This window comes from Cricetulus griseus, assembly GCF_003668045.3.
Source record: "Cricetulus griseus strain 17A/GY chromosome 1 unlocalized genomic scaffold, alternate assembly CriGri-PICRH-1.0 chr1_0, whole genome shotgun sequence".
NCBI lineage: Eukaryota > Metazoa > Chordata > Mammalia > Rodentia > Cricetidae > Cricetulus > Cricetulus griseus.
The window spans coordinates 138,611,422-138,626,373 of record NW_023276806.1 but is presented as its reverse complement, the minus strand read 5'-3'; the positions used below and the strand labels follow the sequence as shown (position 1 = coordinate 138,626,373).

Below are 14,952 nucleotides of genomic sequence, written 5' to 3'. Positions count from 1 at the left end.
GCACCCACCTTTAATCCTAGTACCCGGGAGGCAGAGATAGGCAAATCTTTATGAGTTCAAGGCCAGCCTGGTCTACAGAGAGTTCCAGTACAGCCAGGCCTACATAGAGAAGCCCTGCCTTGGGAAACCAAAACCACAACCACAACAACAAAAATAAAATAAAAACCCTAAAAATCGTCACCAAAAAAACTAAGAGATATTAAAAGTTACCTTTCTCTGTGGAAAAAAAATCAAAGATGAAATTTGTTACCACAATGTAACACGTGGCTCTTTGTTGTAAGCCATTTTCTCACAGAAAGTGTGTGTATAGAAAAGGTTATTTTGCCGGGCAGTGGTGGTGCACACCTTTAGTCCCCAGCACTCAGGATGCAGAGGCAGGCGGATCTCTGTGAGTTCGAGGCCAGCCTGGTCTTTAAAGAGAGTTCCAGGACAGTCTCCAAAACCTACAGAGAAATCCTGTCTCACCCCCCTCCAAAAAAAAAGGTTATTTCAAGAGGAGAGATCCTACTCTCATGAGGTCATCAAGGGCTGCTTTTAATGGTGAAATGTCAGGTTAATGGCAGACACACACTTTTGTAATCAAACACACAGGACCCTATTTGCTAGAGACCATGTATTTTGCCTGAATCTCGGTTAAAAATATTTCTTTATTCCTCTGAAACCTCACACAACTAGCTAAATGTTAGCTAGTTTTTTACTTCTCTCACATTTTTCCTATTTGTCACCAAGTTTCGTCCTGGAATTTGAACAGCTTTTGCTCTGACTTTGCGCATGAAAATGAAAGGCATAGTTCAATCCAGTTTCCAATGACATCTAGTGCTCCCCCACACTGCTTCATACGTGGAAGGCAGGGAGTGCTGACAGGGAGACCATAGTAGAAATCAGTAAGATGATTGGGCAAGCTGGAAGAGCAGTTACCAAGGTAAAGAGACCTGCCTATTCCATGTACAGTCTGCTTTTGTTGCTGCTAGGATTGTAACCAAGGCCTATGTATGCTAGGCAGGTACTCCACTTTTGGGTGATCCCTGATGGCCCTATAGACTTTCCTTTGAGCCATTTAATCGAAGGGTTTTGTTTTGCTTTTTAGCTCCATAAACAGGCTGGAGCTCACTGAAAACTCAAAGCCACGAGAAGACCAATGAGCCTGTCATTCCTACCAACACCAGTTACCTATAAGCGCAGACACTCACTCTGGCACAGAGTCTGGGCTGTTGAATTGGGCTGATGATTTTCCAAACATCAAGGATTAGAGGCACACAAGCCCTGCCCTGTTTAACAGAGAAAATTTTCTTGTATTTGTTTTCTACTAAAAGAGCAATACTTTCATAACTGTGGCTTATTTTGTGATCATGTCTATGATAGTTTGCTTTCTATAAGTATTTCAATTCTACAATGTGTGGTGGCAGGGGCAAGTTTATCTCTTTGAGTTCAAAGCCAGCTTGGTCTCTGTAGAGAATTCCAGACAAGCCAGGGCTACAAAGTGAGATCCAAAATAACTATCACTGCCCAAATGATAAAGAAGCTAAAATAACCACTTTTTAGTTTAAATTCTGACTCCAGGTCTATGGGTGTAGCTCAATGGTAGTGTTTGTCTAGCATGTGCAAGACTCTGTTAGCTCCTGCACCACACAGACTGACTAACATATAATAAACCTCACAGTAGGAAACCATGGATGAGTAGGCAGAAGTCCTATGTGCCCTTCCTGGGGAGAGTGTGACCACCGCCAAGCCAGGGCACACCTGCAGCATTGGAGTGCCCACCCTTCGTCATTCCTATGGAACCGAACTTTCCTATATTTTAGTTGGTAGAATGAAACCATCTTATATGCAGTTCATATCATTTCTTTGAAAGTGCTGGGGTCTGAGCCCAGGGTCTGATATGCTAGTGCATGCTAGGCAAACACTCTATCAATGAGTGACAGCTGCCGCTTCATAAAGACTTTAAAAGGAAGCGTGGACCATTTTGGTTTTAGAAAATCAAATCGATGAAAGGTATTAAAAGCAGTCATCTTTGTGAAGAAAATACTTCTGGTAAGTCATCCAGTGAACTTTGCATGATAGCTTTTCCATGGACGTAGACATTTGACGTCTCTCATCGTTTTGGTGAAGCTTTCTTTCTCTGGTAGAGCTCAGGGCCGTTGGACCAGCTTACTCTTGCTTCCCTCCTGTTCGCTGAGTTTAAAGTGGGTATAGGTGAGGATGCCGAACAGTGTGCATAAGATGCCAAGCCCCTGGTTAACTGACAGTGGATCCTTAAACAGAATGTATCCTCCGCACAGGGTGATGCAGAACTTGAAATGTCCGAACATGTTGTAGCTGAGTGTTCAGGTAAGGAGGCAACGGAGCAACGAGACAGATGTGAGGGTTACACAGGCCCACACCAATAGTGTAGATACTGCAAAGGCTACCTGTGGCTGGAAACAACGTCATGAAACAAGGACTCAACAGTCACTAGGCATTTAAAGAACAGACACTTTGACTGGGTGGTGGTGGCACACGCCTTTAATCCCAGCACTCGGGAGGCAGAGGCAGGTGGATCTATGTGAGTTCGAGGCCAGCCTGGTCTACAGAGAGAGTTCCAGGACAACCTCCAAAGCTACACATAGAAACCCTGTCTCAAAAAACCAAAAAAGAGAGAGAGTGAGAGACCCTGTCTTGAAACATCTCCCCCACCCCCCAAAAAGAACAGACACTTTGTGACATGCTTGGCCATTCAGACTTTCTTCTTTTTAGCAATTTACAGACAGATTTGAAAATTGTGACACTGCATTAAAAATTGTGTGTCTGTCTCTGTGTGTGAGTGTAAGTGTGTGCCCCCATGACTGTGTGCATGAGTGTATGTTTTGTGTGTGTCTGTGTGTGTACATGTTTCTGTGAGTGTGTGTGTGTGACTGTGTATGAGTGCATGTGTCTCTGTGTGTGGGTCTGTGTGCATACATGTGTGTCTGTGTGAGTTTGTGCGTGTGAATATGATGCCTGTGGAGGTCAGAAGAGGATGTTGGATTCCCAGGACTGGGAGTTACAGGCAGTTGTAGTCACTCAATGTGTTAGGAACCAAACTCAGGTCTTTGCAAGAGCAGGGTGTGCTCTTAACTGCTGAGCTGTTTCTCTAGCCCCACCACCATTTATTCTTCTGGGTTGGATGTAAACTACATAGACACACACTCCAAAGTGACAAGAGACTGCCTCAAGTATCCCTCATGACCTCTCCAAAGAGGCGACCCTGGGGAGGAAGGACACGCAGAGTGAAGTAGAGAGAGACATCTGCACAGCAGTTCATGGTTATGCTATGGAATGGCATTCCTAACAAACTGTCACTGGCAATGGGCTGAGATGTGCCAGACGCCAGGAAGCTTACGAAATGAAAACGTCCAGGATGCCTAAGAAGAGGGGGACAAGGGAGAGAGGAGCCGAGAGGGAGTGAGAACAGAACCAGCTGCTCTGTTAGGAGCTTTTCATAAGCATATCAGAACCGCCACTGCTTCTCACCTTCCCCACTTCACAACTGGAGGCCCAGAGTCTAGTGACTTTGAAAATAGTACATTTATCATTTAAGTACGCGCGCGCGCGCGCGTGTGTGTGTGTGTGTGTGTGTGTGTGTGTGTGTGTGTGTGTGTGTGTGTGTGTGTGTGTGTGTGTGAGTGCATACCAGGCACATGTATGGAGGTCAGAGGATGTGACTCTGTAGGTCATCAGGCTTGGTGGAAGGTCCATGTGTTGAGTCATTTCACCAGACCAACTGTAATTAACCAAGGGGCACAGTTCAAGTGTTGGGAGTCTAAACAAAGGTGGACTTATTTAACTCCAAAGTTCAGGCTATAATCTAATATACTGCCAGCAATTCATTACTGGGCTAAAGTTTTTTCCCCAAGTCATTGTTCATCTTTAAAAAAAAGTCAAACCACACATACATACAACCCTCAGACATTATTCTGACATATTTTACACATAATTATTTTTCTATCTAAACTAATGTTGTGTTGCCCTTCAGATGTATCCTATGAATGTATGTGTTCTTCCTAGAACCACTTTGCCTCAGTTTCCCTGCCTATTAAATGGTAAGATGATCTTGTGTCTTATTAATTATCAAATAATTAATCCCTACTAAACTTATAGTACATAGTAAATTCCATCCTGCTAAGTTATTAAGAGTAAGTATAATAACTGCCTGTGCTTGACAGGACTGCCCAGCACTGTAGACACCACTGCCCCTTATTTCTCTGCTGTTTCCTTTGCACCCCAATCTCTCTGCAGTGATGGGGACAATGAGCTGACTGAGCCACCCCACGTCCCTCAGTTTGTAAGTGACCTCAGTGGAACCACACGAGCTCCCACAACACACTTAGATCACAGGAAGTGGTAGACCCGGGCAGAGGTCTGCCTCTGTCTGACCTCTACGCTCAGGCTCTCTGCTTGGTTTCAAAAGCCATGGGGCTGGACATGGTGATGCAGGCTTGTAATCCCAGCTCTCAGGAGGCTGAAGCAGGACTGGAGGCCAAGGTCATCCTCAGCTCCATAGTAAATCTGAGGCCAGCCTGGGCAATATGCGACTCTTCCATGTACACAAAAGTACCAACCAAAAAGTAGCCCACTCAGCGGCGGCCTTCAGGAGAGCATGGGCATCTCCCAGGATACCTGCTTCTGTTTTGTTTTGTTTTGGGGTGTGTGTGTGTGTGTGTGTGTGTGTGTGTGTGTGTGTGTGTAGTTGATCGCTGAGATCCAGGGGATGTGGCTAGGACAGCTATCACAATGCCACAGTGAGATACACCTTATCTCAATTGTGTGCTATCTTCAAAGGAAATGCTTCTAACACTTTAGTTTTTTAGTACTCCCAGCCTTGCTAGGCAGCTCTGGCCTGTCAAAGTCATTTAGGAAAAGGGAAGGCAAATTTAATGACACCCTTCAGAGATCTTTTTAGGAACTAAGACAAAGAGTACAAGCTCCAGTTCTGCCTTCTGCTCCACTCAGGCTTTGCCTCACCCCCAACTCTGGTCAAAACTGTCAGTGACCTTGCTTCGCTGGGTCTAGGACCAACTGCCAATCTTCCTCCTGACACAGAGTTCCCTACCCCTCCTTCTCAGGTGGAGTCACCATCAATCTCCTCTCTCTTCCCCTCTGGGGCTCCTCTTCAGCTCCTCTGCTTAACCCCTCTCCCATCTGTGAACTCTGAAGGTAAAGTGCCCAGGATCCGGTCTTTTCCTCTTTTCTGTGACTTGTTTGCTGGGCAATCTCAGTCACCATCCATCTTTACAATGACTCAGGACCACTGTAGCTGAGGCCTGGTGTCTGAACCTTGCAAATGGAATGTGCTGCCTGCACCTCAGACCTCTTCCCTAGACAGCCACTGCAATATATATGGGGCCCACCTTACTGCTTTGCATTCTCCACATCCAACTGTTCAGGAAACCTGTTGGTGCTATGTGGGAATGTGTTGGGAAGCTCAGGACTTCTCACCATTCCCTTTGTCACTTAAGAGTCGTGTGTGTGTGTGTGTGTGTGTGTGTGTGTGCGCGCGCGCATAGGCCAGAAGAGGACATCATATCCCCTAGAGCTGAACTTAAAATTGTGAGCTGCTGGACCACCTCTGCAGCCCTACAAGCTAGTACTTATGAATTAGAAACTGCAGTGGCTCCCTGATGGTCTCCCTCCTTCTCACCTTTCCTAGTCCAATTTTCTTCAACCAAAAATGTTTGCAGACATTTTTGACAGTTGGGGTAGGGCTTGGGGTGCTCCTGGCATCTAGTGGCAGAGACATGGCCTGCTGCTGTCCATCTTTCAAGGCCAGCATAGCCACCCACCCCCCCCAAGAAGTCTTGGTCTCAAGGTGGACAGCCTGAGGTGAGAAACCCTGCTCAGCACCACAGGTATCCACAGTGCTTCCATGAGGATGTGGGACCATGGCACATCTCTGCTCCAAGCTACAGTGGCTTCTCATGTCATGCAGTCATAGGTCTTCCCTGGAAGCTCCATGTGATCATCCATTCCCCTGCATTCTGTGTTCACCCTGCTTCGACAGCACAGGTGCCCTTCTCCTCAGGCCCCTCATCTGAGATCTCAGTCTACACAGCCCAGGCTGACTTCAAACACATAGCTTGCCTCAGCCTTACAAGTCCTGGGAATACAGGCATGAACCACATCACACCCAGCTTTAAAAAGTCAGTATACTCTTTAAAACATTACTAAACTACCTGTTTTATATGAGGAATTCATTCTTCACATTTGCTTACAAGTAGGGCAAAGTGAAATGCAATGACCAAGAGAATAGCAGGCAGGATGGTGAAAACTGACAGTGGAATTTGACCTTCATCATATAACTTCATTTTTTTAAAATTTGGAATATTAAGAACATGTATTTATTTGGAAGCAATAATATCCATTTCCAAATAAATACAGACATACCCCAAAATCAGGGTATGAAATTACCCTTTGTTACATAAACTGACCACACCTCTACTTTATCACTGTAGATATCTGAAAGCTAACTCAAACCTAAGCAACCACTCCATTACTCATTCAATAAATATCACTTAGACTCACTACTAGCAAGTCATAGTGCTAAGTCAGTTTTTATAAGAGAAAAGGTTACCACTACTTAAGAAAATTCAAACGTATTCCTTTACAAGAAAGCAAACTCATTTCCTTAGTTAATAAATTCCATAGACACTAGTGTGGAAAGACAGTCTTAAAAAAATTAAGGGGTTAGAGTGATGTCTCAGCAGTTAAGACCACTTGCTGCTCTTCCAGAGGACCTGGGTTAGGTTGCCGGAACCCACTTGGAGGTTCACAGCCATCTGTAATCCTAGTTCTAGGGAATCGGTGGCTTCTCTGGCCTCCAAAGGCATTAGGCATGCAGTGTGCACAGACATACATGCAGAAAAACACCCATAATAATGAAATATGACATAAAAGAGTGAAAATAACCCAGTCTACTTAAAAAAGGCGATATAATAATGGTAAACTCAAGGCCGCAAATGGGAAACAAAGCTTATACACATTTGAAGTACACAGGAAGGATACGTGACTGGTGAGGTGTTCCCAATGATCCAATAAATTGATAAGTTCACCATGAAAGCGATGACTCCAGACAGCAGTACCATAAGCTACAAATGAGCCAAGAGAATCATTGGAACCAGGAATGTCTCGTTAGGAATGCAAAAATGAAAACTTCATCCATTTAACAAGATGTCACACGCTGGTAACCCCATCTATATGTATTAAGGTAGATGCAGGGGGATCACTGTAAATTTGAGGCCAGTGGCTTAAGGAGTTCCAGGCCAGTTGGAGCTGCAGAGTTAGAGCATGTCTCAAAACAAGCACATAGGACAAATGAACACACACCCTCCAAAAAAACAGAGTTTAGAAAATTGATTTAGGCGGATCTCTGTGAATTCGAGGCCATCTTGGTCTACAGAGTGAGTTCCAGGACAGCCTCCAAAACAATACAGAGGAACCCTGTCTTGAAAAACCAAAAAAAAAAAAAAAAAAAAAAAAAAAGGAAAAGAAAAAGAAAATCATTTTGGGGCCTGGAGAGATGGCTCAGTGGTTAAGAGCACTGCCTGCTCTTCTAAAGGTCCTGAGTTCAATTCCCATAACCACATGGTGGCTCACAACCATCTGTAATGAGATTTGGTGCCGAACAAATAATACAATACACATAATAAAAAAAAAAAAAGAAAATAGTTTTGGAGTTAGGCAATCCTGGCAAATGCCTTTAATCCCATCCCCAGGAGGCAGAGACAGGTAAATCTCTGTGAGTTCAAGGCCAGCCTGGTCAACAGAGCAAGTTCCAGGACAGGCTCCAAAGCCACAGAGATACCCTGTCTTGAAAAACAAAACAAACAAAGAAACTACTTGAAGATAACAAGCATTGTGATGGGGAGATGGCTCAGGGGGGCAAAGCATGAGGCCTGAGTTTAGATACCCAGAACTCAGGCAAGAGCTCGGAGTGGCTGTGTGTCTGTAATCTCAATGCTGGGGAAGTGGAGACAGGAGGATCCCTGGGGCTGGAGAGAGACCCCGCTGTAAAACAAAGGGGGAGAATAACTGATGAAGATACCAGTGTCAATTTCTGGCCTCCGTGTGCAGATGTATATATCCCACACCCATACATACACAAATCAGGATAACCAAAACTTACGGTATGTTTTATGTGCTCACACATTAATTCTCATCAACGAGCTCAAGGCAGGTGGATAAACAGCACCCCTTTCTTACAGCTGAGAGCACAGGAGGGTAGAGCGAATGAATGGATGGCCAGGACCACACAGCTGGTAAAGAACAGTACTAGTATTTAGACCTGCTTTGTGCTCCTCACCTACTCTGCTTGGCTACTTCTCCATTAGACAGGAAGTTTACAGCTCAGGCAATGGTTCCTGAGAGCTACATCATTGGTGGGCAACCAGACAATAGGTTCTACTCTCAAGGCAAGAGATCAGCACCAAAAACTGGTAATTCGACATTCTTAGGTTTCTATCCAATAAGTACGTAGTATTTATATGACATGAGGCCATTGTTTTATAATACATTGTACAAATATAAAATTAAAATACAATGAAGCTGGGCGTTGGTGGCACACACCTTTAATCCCAGCATTCGGGAGGCAGAGGCAGGCGGATCTCTGTGAGTTCGAGGCCAGCCTGGTCTCCAGAGCGAGTGCCAGGATAGGCTCCAAAGCTACACAGAGAAAACCTGTCTCGAAAAACCAAAAGGAAAAAAAAAAAAGGAAAAAAAATTTAAAATACAATGCCCAAATTATGTGTGGACTCTAGTTTGGCAGGGACTGAATGGTAACCGGGCACTGGAAAGTATGAACTGTAACCTGGTTTGCCGCTGTCCAGCTGTTCCAAGCTAGGCCAGTCCCTTCATCTTCCTGTGCCTGTTTCCTCATCTGAAGATAATGCTTACTCGGCTTCCTTACAGAGCAAACAAGGGGTTAGATGGGAGAACAGAATTGACATTGTGCTCTAAAACCCAAAAACCGCCTAAGGAAAGAAATGTGCCTACTGCAGTTTCTTAGGCACCAAAACAATCAGGACTTACCAAAGCAGAAACTGACCAGGGGCCAAATATTCCTCCCTCTCCAAACACTGGCTCAAAGAAGGGCACAGCCACCAGCAGCATGGCAGAGGACATGGGAGCCTGGTAGTACAGCAGCTGCATGGAATTCACTTGTAGTTCATGCTGCTTGGCTCCCACCCACTGAAAATCAGGAGACAAGATAAGTTAGGGACAGAGAGAAGCATCATTCAGTCAAAGCCATACAGCATCAGGCTAGGGGAAGATGACACACCTCATTACCCTAAAGGTTTTCAACAGTGGGGAGACATGAGTGACCATGAGCACCTCAGATACAGGAGCTCTGTGAGCCTGGTATGTGACATGTTCTAAGTGGACTCCCACTTGTGGCTTTAAAGGTACGTGGACTTCGGAGCCACTTAAAACCCAATCAATGGCAGAAGACATTTTTCCTCTCCAGAGAACTCTTCTGTGGGTCAGGTTTTCCACATGCCACCAACATAACTGGGCATAACAGAGTAAACAGAAACCCTAAACACTGTCTCATTCAGTGAAAACCTCAAAATCTCATATCCCGTGTCCTCAAAATACTTCACAGATATGAAGAGCCGACAGTTTGAAGCAGATCTGGCAGAAACAGCCTGGCTTTTGAACCACCTCTGCAGACCCATTTCCTGAGTCTAGGTATCTGTTACATGAAGTAAGTCTATAGGAATCCAGTAAGACCCAAATGGAGAAACAGGAAATCTGAACCACACTTCTGCCAGCCTTCACTGGAGTCCTCTGAGAATATAAAGGACAAAGAAGGGATTCTTCCCCCGCCTGCTTATACGAGTGGCACGGTGAGCAAAAACAGGAAGGCTGCCGATAGTGCAGGCTCACCTTCCCACCCTGTCTGCCATACTCTTCACACTTTTCTTTTTCCCTTTTGTACCCTCCACTGCCACTGGAGCCATTGCTCTTAAATATAAGGTTTGGCAAAGCCTTTTCCCAATTTTTTGCTGGTGTCTGCAGAGTAAAGGCATTTCCTGATTGGCAGCAAGACTTTACCATCCAGTTCTAGCCACTTAGCATCATGCTCCCACAACACACCTATAGTCTAGCCTCACTAAACACATCAAATGCTCTCCCCAAATGCTCTGTGCTTTCACACATATTAAAGGATAAGCCTCAATACTTCACAGCCGAGCAAACATCTGTGCCTCCAACTGAAACGAACTCTCCCTCTGGTCTAGCCTAGCCATTCTGAGTGCAAAACTGCCATTTCTGCCTCGGTGCTCCTCAAGACCTTCCTTGGCATGGAGGGATACTACCGAGGCTGGCTATGGACTGCCAAGTCTGAATGCATGTATTGAAGGTTAGGGTTACAGTTGCTTTTCCTTATCATGGGAGCATAAAGATGTCTGTCAAACAAACAAACCCACCATTTCTCCAGCTAAGAGCTGAAGATACTTCTTTCACCTTCTCTTAATGTTCCCAGCTGTACCCGAACAAACTTAGAAACCAAATAGGATATGAGAGGCAAATATAATACTGTTCAAAAGAACTCCTCTCTCTCTCTCTCTCTCTCTCTCTCTCTCTCTCTCTCTCTCTCTCTCTCTCTCTCTCTCTCTTTAAATGGGAGAGCTCAAACACAGTCCCCCCACTACCAAAAATTATGCAGTCAGGTTTCCAGAATTTAGGGAAATCGCAGGGGTTAGCACATCTGGAGTGCAATGTATAAGCCTCATCCTGGGAAAACCACCTTCGTGATCATGCTATCTCCTAAAAGGCATCTGTGTGTGTGTGTGTGTGTGTGTGTGTGTGTGTGTGTGTGTGTGTGTGTGTGTATTGGGTGGGGGTGTCTACCTATTCTGTCCTAGTACCTTTACTGTTTATTGTGACAGAACCTTTGCCCATTGGTCTGCAGTCATTTCTTGATCAGCCTTGTAAACATCAGGGATACAGAACCTTTTGATTCTAATCTACAGTGAGTTTGAAACCTTCTGGAACAAAAATGGCAAAAAAAAAAAAAAAGTAATTGTTGTGAGCTGGAATTATGTATAGGGAGTAAAAAAAAACCTCTAATATTTAACAAGTAGACCAGGTGTGGTAACACATCCTTTAATCCCAGCACTTGGAAGGCAGGCAGATCTCCATGAGTTTCAGGCAAGCCAGAGTAACATAGTCCTGTCTCAAAACAAAAAACAAAACACAACAAAAAGTAAAAAAAGAGGATCAATGGGTAAAGGTCTCTGCTGCCAAACCTGACTGTCGAAGTTCAATCCTAGGGACCCACATGCTGGGAGAGAATAGACTCTGGCCTCTGAACGTTGCCCTCTGACCTCTATCTGCACATGGTGACTGGTATGTGCATGCACACATGTACTAGTGCATATAAACAAAATAAGTATAAAAAGCAAAAGGTGGGCTGGAGAGATGGCTCAGAGGTTAAAAGCATTGGCTGCTCTTCCAGAGGTCCTGAGTTCAAGTCCCAGTACCCACATGGTGGCTCACAACCATCTATAATGAGATCTGGTGTCTTCTTCTGGTGTTCAGGCAGAACCAATGTATACATAACAAATACATAAAATTAAAAAAAAAAGTAAAAGGTAGGAGAGCTGGGGTTGTAGCTGAGTGGTGGATTATTTGCCTAGTGTGTGAAAGGTCTTGGGTTCTTCCCCCAGGACAACATCCTAGAAGTTTTGGTAGTTGCTGAAGTTGTTAGCTGACTGGGTCAGTTGTAGCACAGTATTTAAGTTTGCTTAGAATTCAACAAGGCTGTGGGTCCAATCCTCAGCACCCCACCCCCAGGAATAGTAGATGTTTCTGGGAAATCATTACCAGCAAAGAGTAAGGTGGTAGGGTGTAGTACTGAACAAACATTCTAACTAGAATGCCTACCTTTATAACCTGTGGATACTTGTGACAGAGTTGTTGTAACATTTGCTATATTTGGCTTTGATTCCCCATGCAGGCACACCCAGAATTTCCAGACCAAGATTTTCAGTATAGAGAGAATACTGTTTCACTGTTTACTGTTATTTATTTCTCACCACTATACAGGACCCAAGAAGCAGCTTGTTGGGAATTTATGGTAATGAAGTGACTCCATGAAAAAAGTTTAACTGTATCCTGGCTACAGGCAAGGCACTGTTTGTACAAAAGGTTAAAAACCTAGAAACCACTTTATTTACCTCAACAAATTACAAAAGCCAGAGTTGTAACACCAACACTTCTTCTGAGTTTTAAAGTTTTTACATCTGATTTTTTTTTTTCTTGTTCAAACGTCTGGAAATGTATGCACTTCTTAAGAGCAACTTGTCATTTACTCTGTTGATTATATAAAATATAAAATAAAATATAATCAACAAACTTATGAAGCAAAGCCTTATTGCTCATTTTGTAAAGACTTCCCATAAAACAAAACAAAGCAAAAAAACCCAAAAAGCAAACTTGCCCCAAACTCTGTTAAGTATGGGTATCGTGCACTTACAAACAGGCATTTGGTGAGCATCACACCCCCAAGTTTTTCTGTCTCCTCTTCACCAGGAGTTACACAACTTATCAATTAGGCTTTCTTCCCAACAGTTTATTGTCTCTATACTGTATTTTCTAAACCTTGGGTTACAGCTTCAAAATTTACGAAATCTGCTAAAAAGACACATAAAGAAAAAAAAATTACCAACCACTTGATAAAGGGATGTAACTAACACACCAAGGGCAGCAAACACCATTCCAAGAGAATGAAACTTCACATCGTAATAAGAATTTAGGATTACACCTACAGTTATAGGGATCTGTAAAGAAAAAGAGCAAATGCTGTTGAGATTAAATTCAAGAACAGTTTCTTACAAAACTAATGAAACACATCTCTGGAGAACACTGAACTGTATTTTTTCTTCGTTTGGGAAAACTGCTAATACCATATAAAATAGTGTAATCCTCTGCAGACATACAACTCTGTATCTGGGAGAAAATAATGAATCCATGCATCGGGCTTTTTTTTTTTTTTTTTTTTTTTTTTTTTTTTTTTTTTTGGTTTTTCAAGACAGGGTTACTCTGTGTAGCTTTGGAGCCTATCCTGGCACTCGCTCTGGAGACCAGGCTGGCCTCCAACTCACAGAGACCCACCTGCCTCTGCCTCTGGAGTGCTGGGATTAAAGGCGTGCGCCACCAACGCCCAGAGCATCGGGCTTTTTAAGGAAATACTATGCGCATTTCCAGGTAAGTAAATGGATCGCCAAACTAGTACTTAACATATGAACATAAATATGTAAGAAATAAATACTAATAAACACTAAACACAACTGCTAACGTTGTTTTAATGACTCTTTTATTTAGACACAAGCACTCCCAACAGTATGCCGATGAATGCATATCCTGAGATATTTTATGCTAAACCATTTCATGGTTATCATACGTGGTTCTATTCCCCCGGGGTAGGAATTTTTTTCCTTTCCAGGTTAAGCTTTCGCAGGTACTCTGACACTTTCAACAGTACCATCTAAGTCGGCTTCCCCCCTCCCCCGCCCCGCCCGTCACCAATCACAGCATTTAATTTCCATCATATAGCAGTTCTAAAAACCACAGCAACACACCCTTTTATTAAGAGCCAGCTGAGTGCCAAAATGGCTTTTTCCACCCCTCTCCAAAATAAGCCGGACGGTGACTCTCTTATAGACTCGTGTGTGGAATCAAGAAGATGGTAATTAGCCGCCAGCATGCCAGGCTATAAGCAAGGTGCATTCAATTTTCCCGGGGAATAGAAGCACGTATGATAACCAAGACAATCCGGTGGGTGGCCAGGGACGCGCTCGCTCGTCCAGCTACTCACCAGCGTGAGCTGTATTCGGATGGAGAAGCTCTTCTGGTACCAGAAGGTCTGGATGGCTATGATCACCGGCGTAGTCATGGCCTTGGCCAGCTGATAGGTGCCTATGGTGTTGTTCTGTAGAGAAAGGTTGGTGAAGACCACAAAGCCACAGAAGCTGAGGGCCAGGAGGAGGATCTTGGAGAGCGGCAGACTTTTGGGGGCAAAGATGTCCATTTTCTGGCAGATGTATAAGCCCAGCCAGGTGACCACGAAGTGCACCAGGGTCAGGCTCATATTGGGGAAGCCGTGGTGTACATAGATCCATTTGTTAAGGAACACGATGCAGATGGACACCAGCAAGTTGAACAGGAGCCCGGCGGCGATGCGCCCGTTGCCCCGGACCCGGTCTGCCAGCGATGCCATGATGCCCGCCGGCGACGGAGCAGCACTCTCAGCCAAGCCCGGGCTGTCCAGCCTCCCCGCGGGGCGCCCGGCCGCTCTCCGGCTGCCCGGGCCCTCCAGCACCGCGTGCCGCAGCCGCCCGCCTCAGGGTCCGGCCGAAGACAGGCATGCGCCAGCCAGGTCCCGGGCCGCCGCGAGCGCTCGGAGGCTGGGCTGGATAGGCCGCCGCCCTCGGAGCGGGTACCCGGCTGCTCCTCTGGGTCCCGCCCCCTAGGGCCACGTGACCCTGCTCGCACTTCCGCCGCGCAGGCGCGCTGGGCGCCTACCGCAGCCCATCGGGTTGCCCAACTGCTAGGAGCCCTTGGCCTCTCGCTGGTTGCAGGGGGCGATTATTATCTGTGGCAGGTCACCCGACTTCCCTGTCAACGTCTCCTGCGGCGCAGACTCCTCGCCAATTTTACACTCCACGGGTGCTGAACAGTTTTATCCTCTGCAGACCGGCATTACTTAGTGAAAGTGTATTTTTAAATAGCTTTAAAGGTCTAAATATATGGAAGAGTGGAGAAGACAGTATAGCTGTCGTATACTCAGATTTGAAAACATTTTGGCTTGCTTGACCCGAAAAACTTCAAACCACAGATACATCTTTCACCCACAAATTCTGTGTAAACCTAAGAAGCAAGTACATTTTTCTGTATGGCCAAGATATTTGCACTCCTAAGAGGCTCATTATAGTAGCA

The 14,952-nt window shown here is 45.0% G+C and overlaps 1 protein-coding gene and 1 non-coding gene across 3 annotated transcripts; both read right to left on the bottom strand.

Moving 5' to 3' along the window:
- Positions 1-513: 513 nt before the first annotated feature.
- Positions 514-14,457, bottom strand: Slc35e3 (solute carrier family 35 member E3). 2 transcript variants are annotated; one of them, XM_027392336.2, is made up of 5 exons: positions 13,832-14,450; positions 12,684-12,794; positions 9,040-9,198; positions 7,018-7,100; positions 514-2,316 (listed from the first exon to the last, which is right to left on the bottom strand). In XM_027392336.2, the coding sequence occupies exons 1-5, from the start codon at positions 14,231-14,233 to the stop codon at positions 2,130-2,132; spliced, it is 942 nt and encodes a 313-aa protein (XP_027248137.1). In that variant the 5' UTR covers positions 14,234-14,450; the 3' UTR covers positions 514-2,129. The 2 variants fall into 2 exon arrangements, with proteins under 2 accessions (XP_027248137.1, XP_027248138.1); XM_027392337.2 differs by lacking the exon at positions 7,018-7,100 and having other exon boundaries at positions 2,179-2,414; positions 13,832-14,457.
- On the bottom strand, positions 10,632-10,794 carry LOC113832380. The gene has a single exon (XR_003480568.1). It is a non-coding gene; the product is annotated as a U1 spliceosomal RNA (small nuclear RNA).
- Positions 14,458-14,952: the final 495 nt, after the last annotated feature.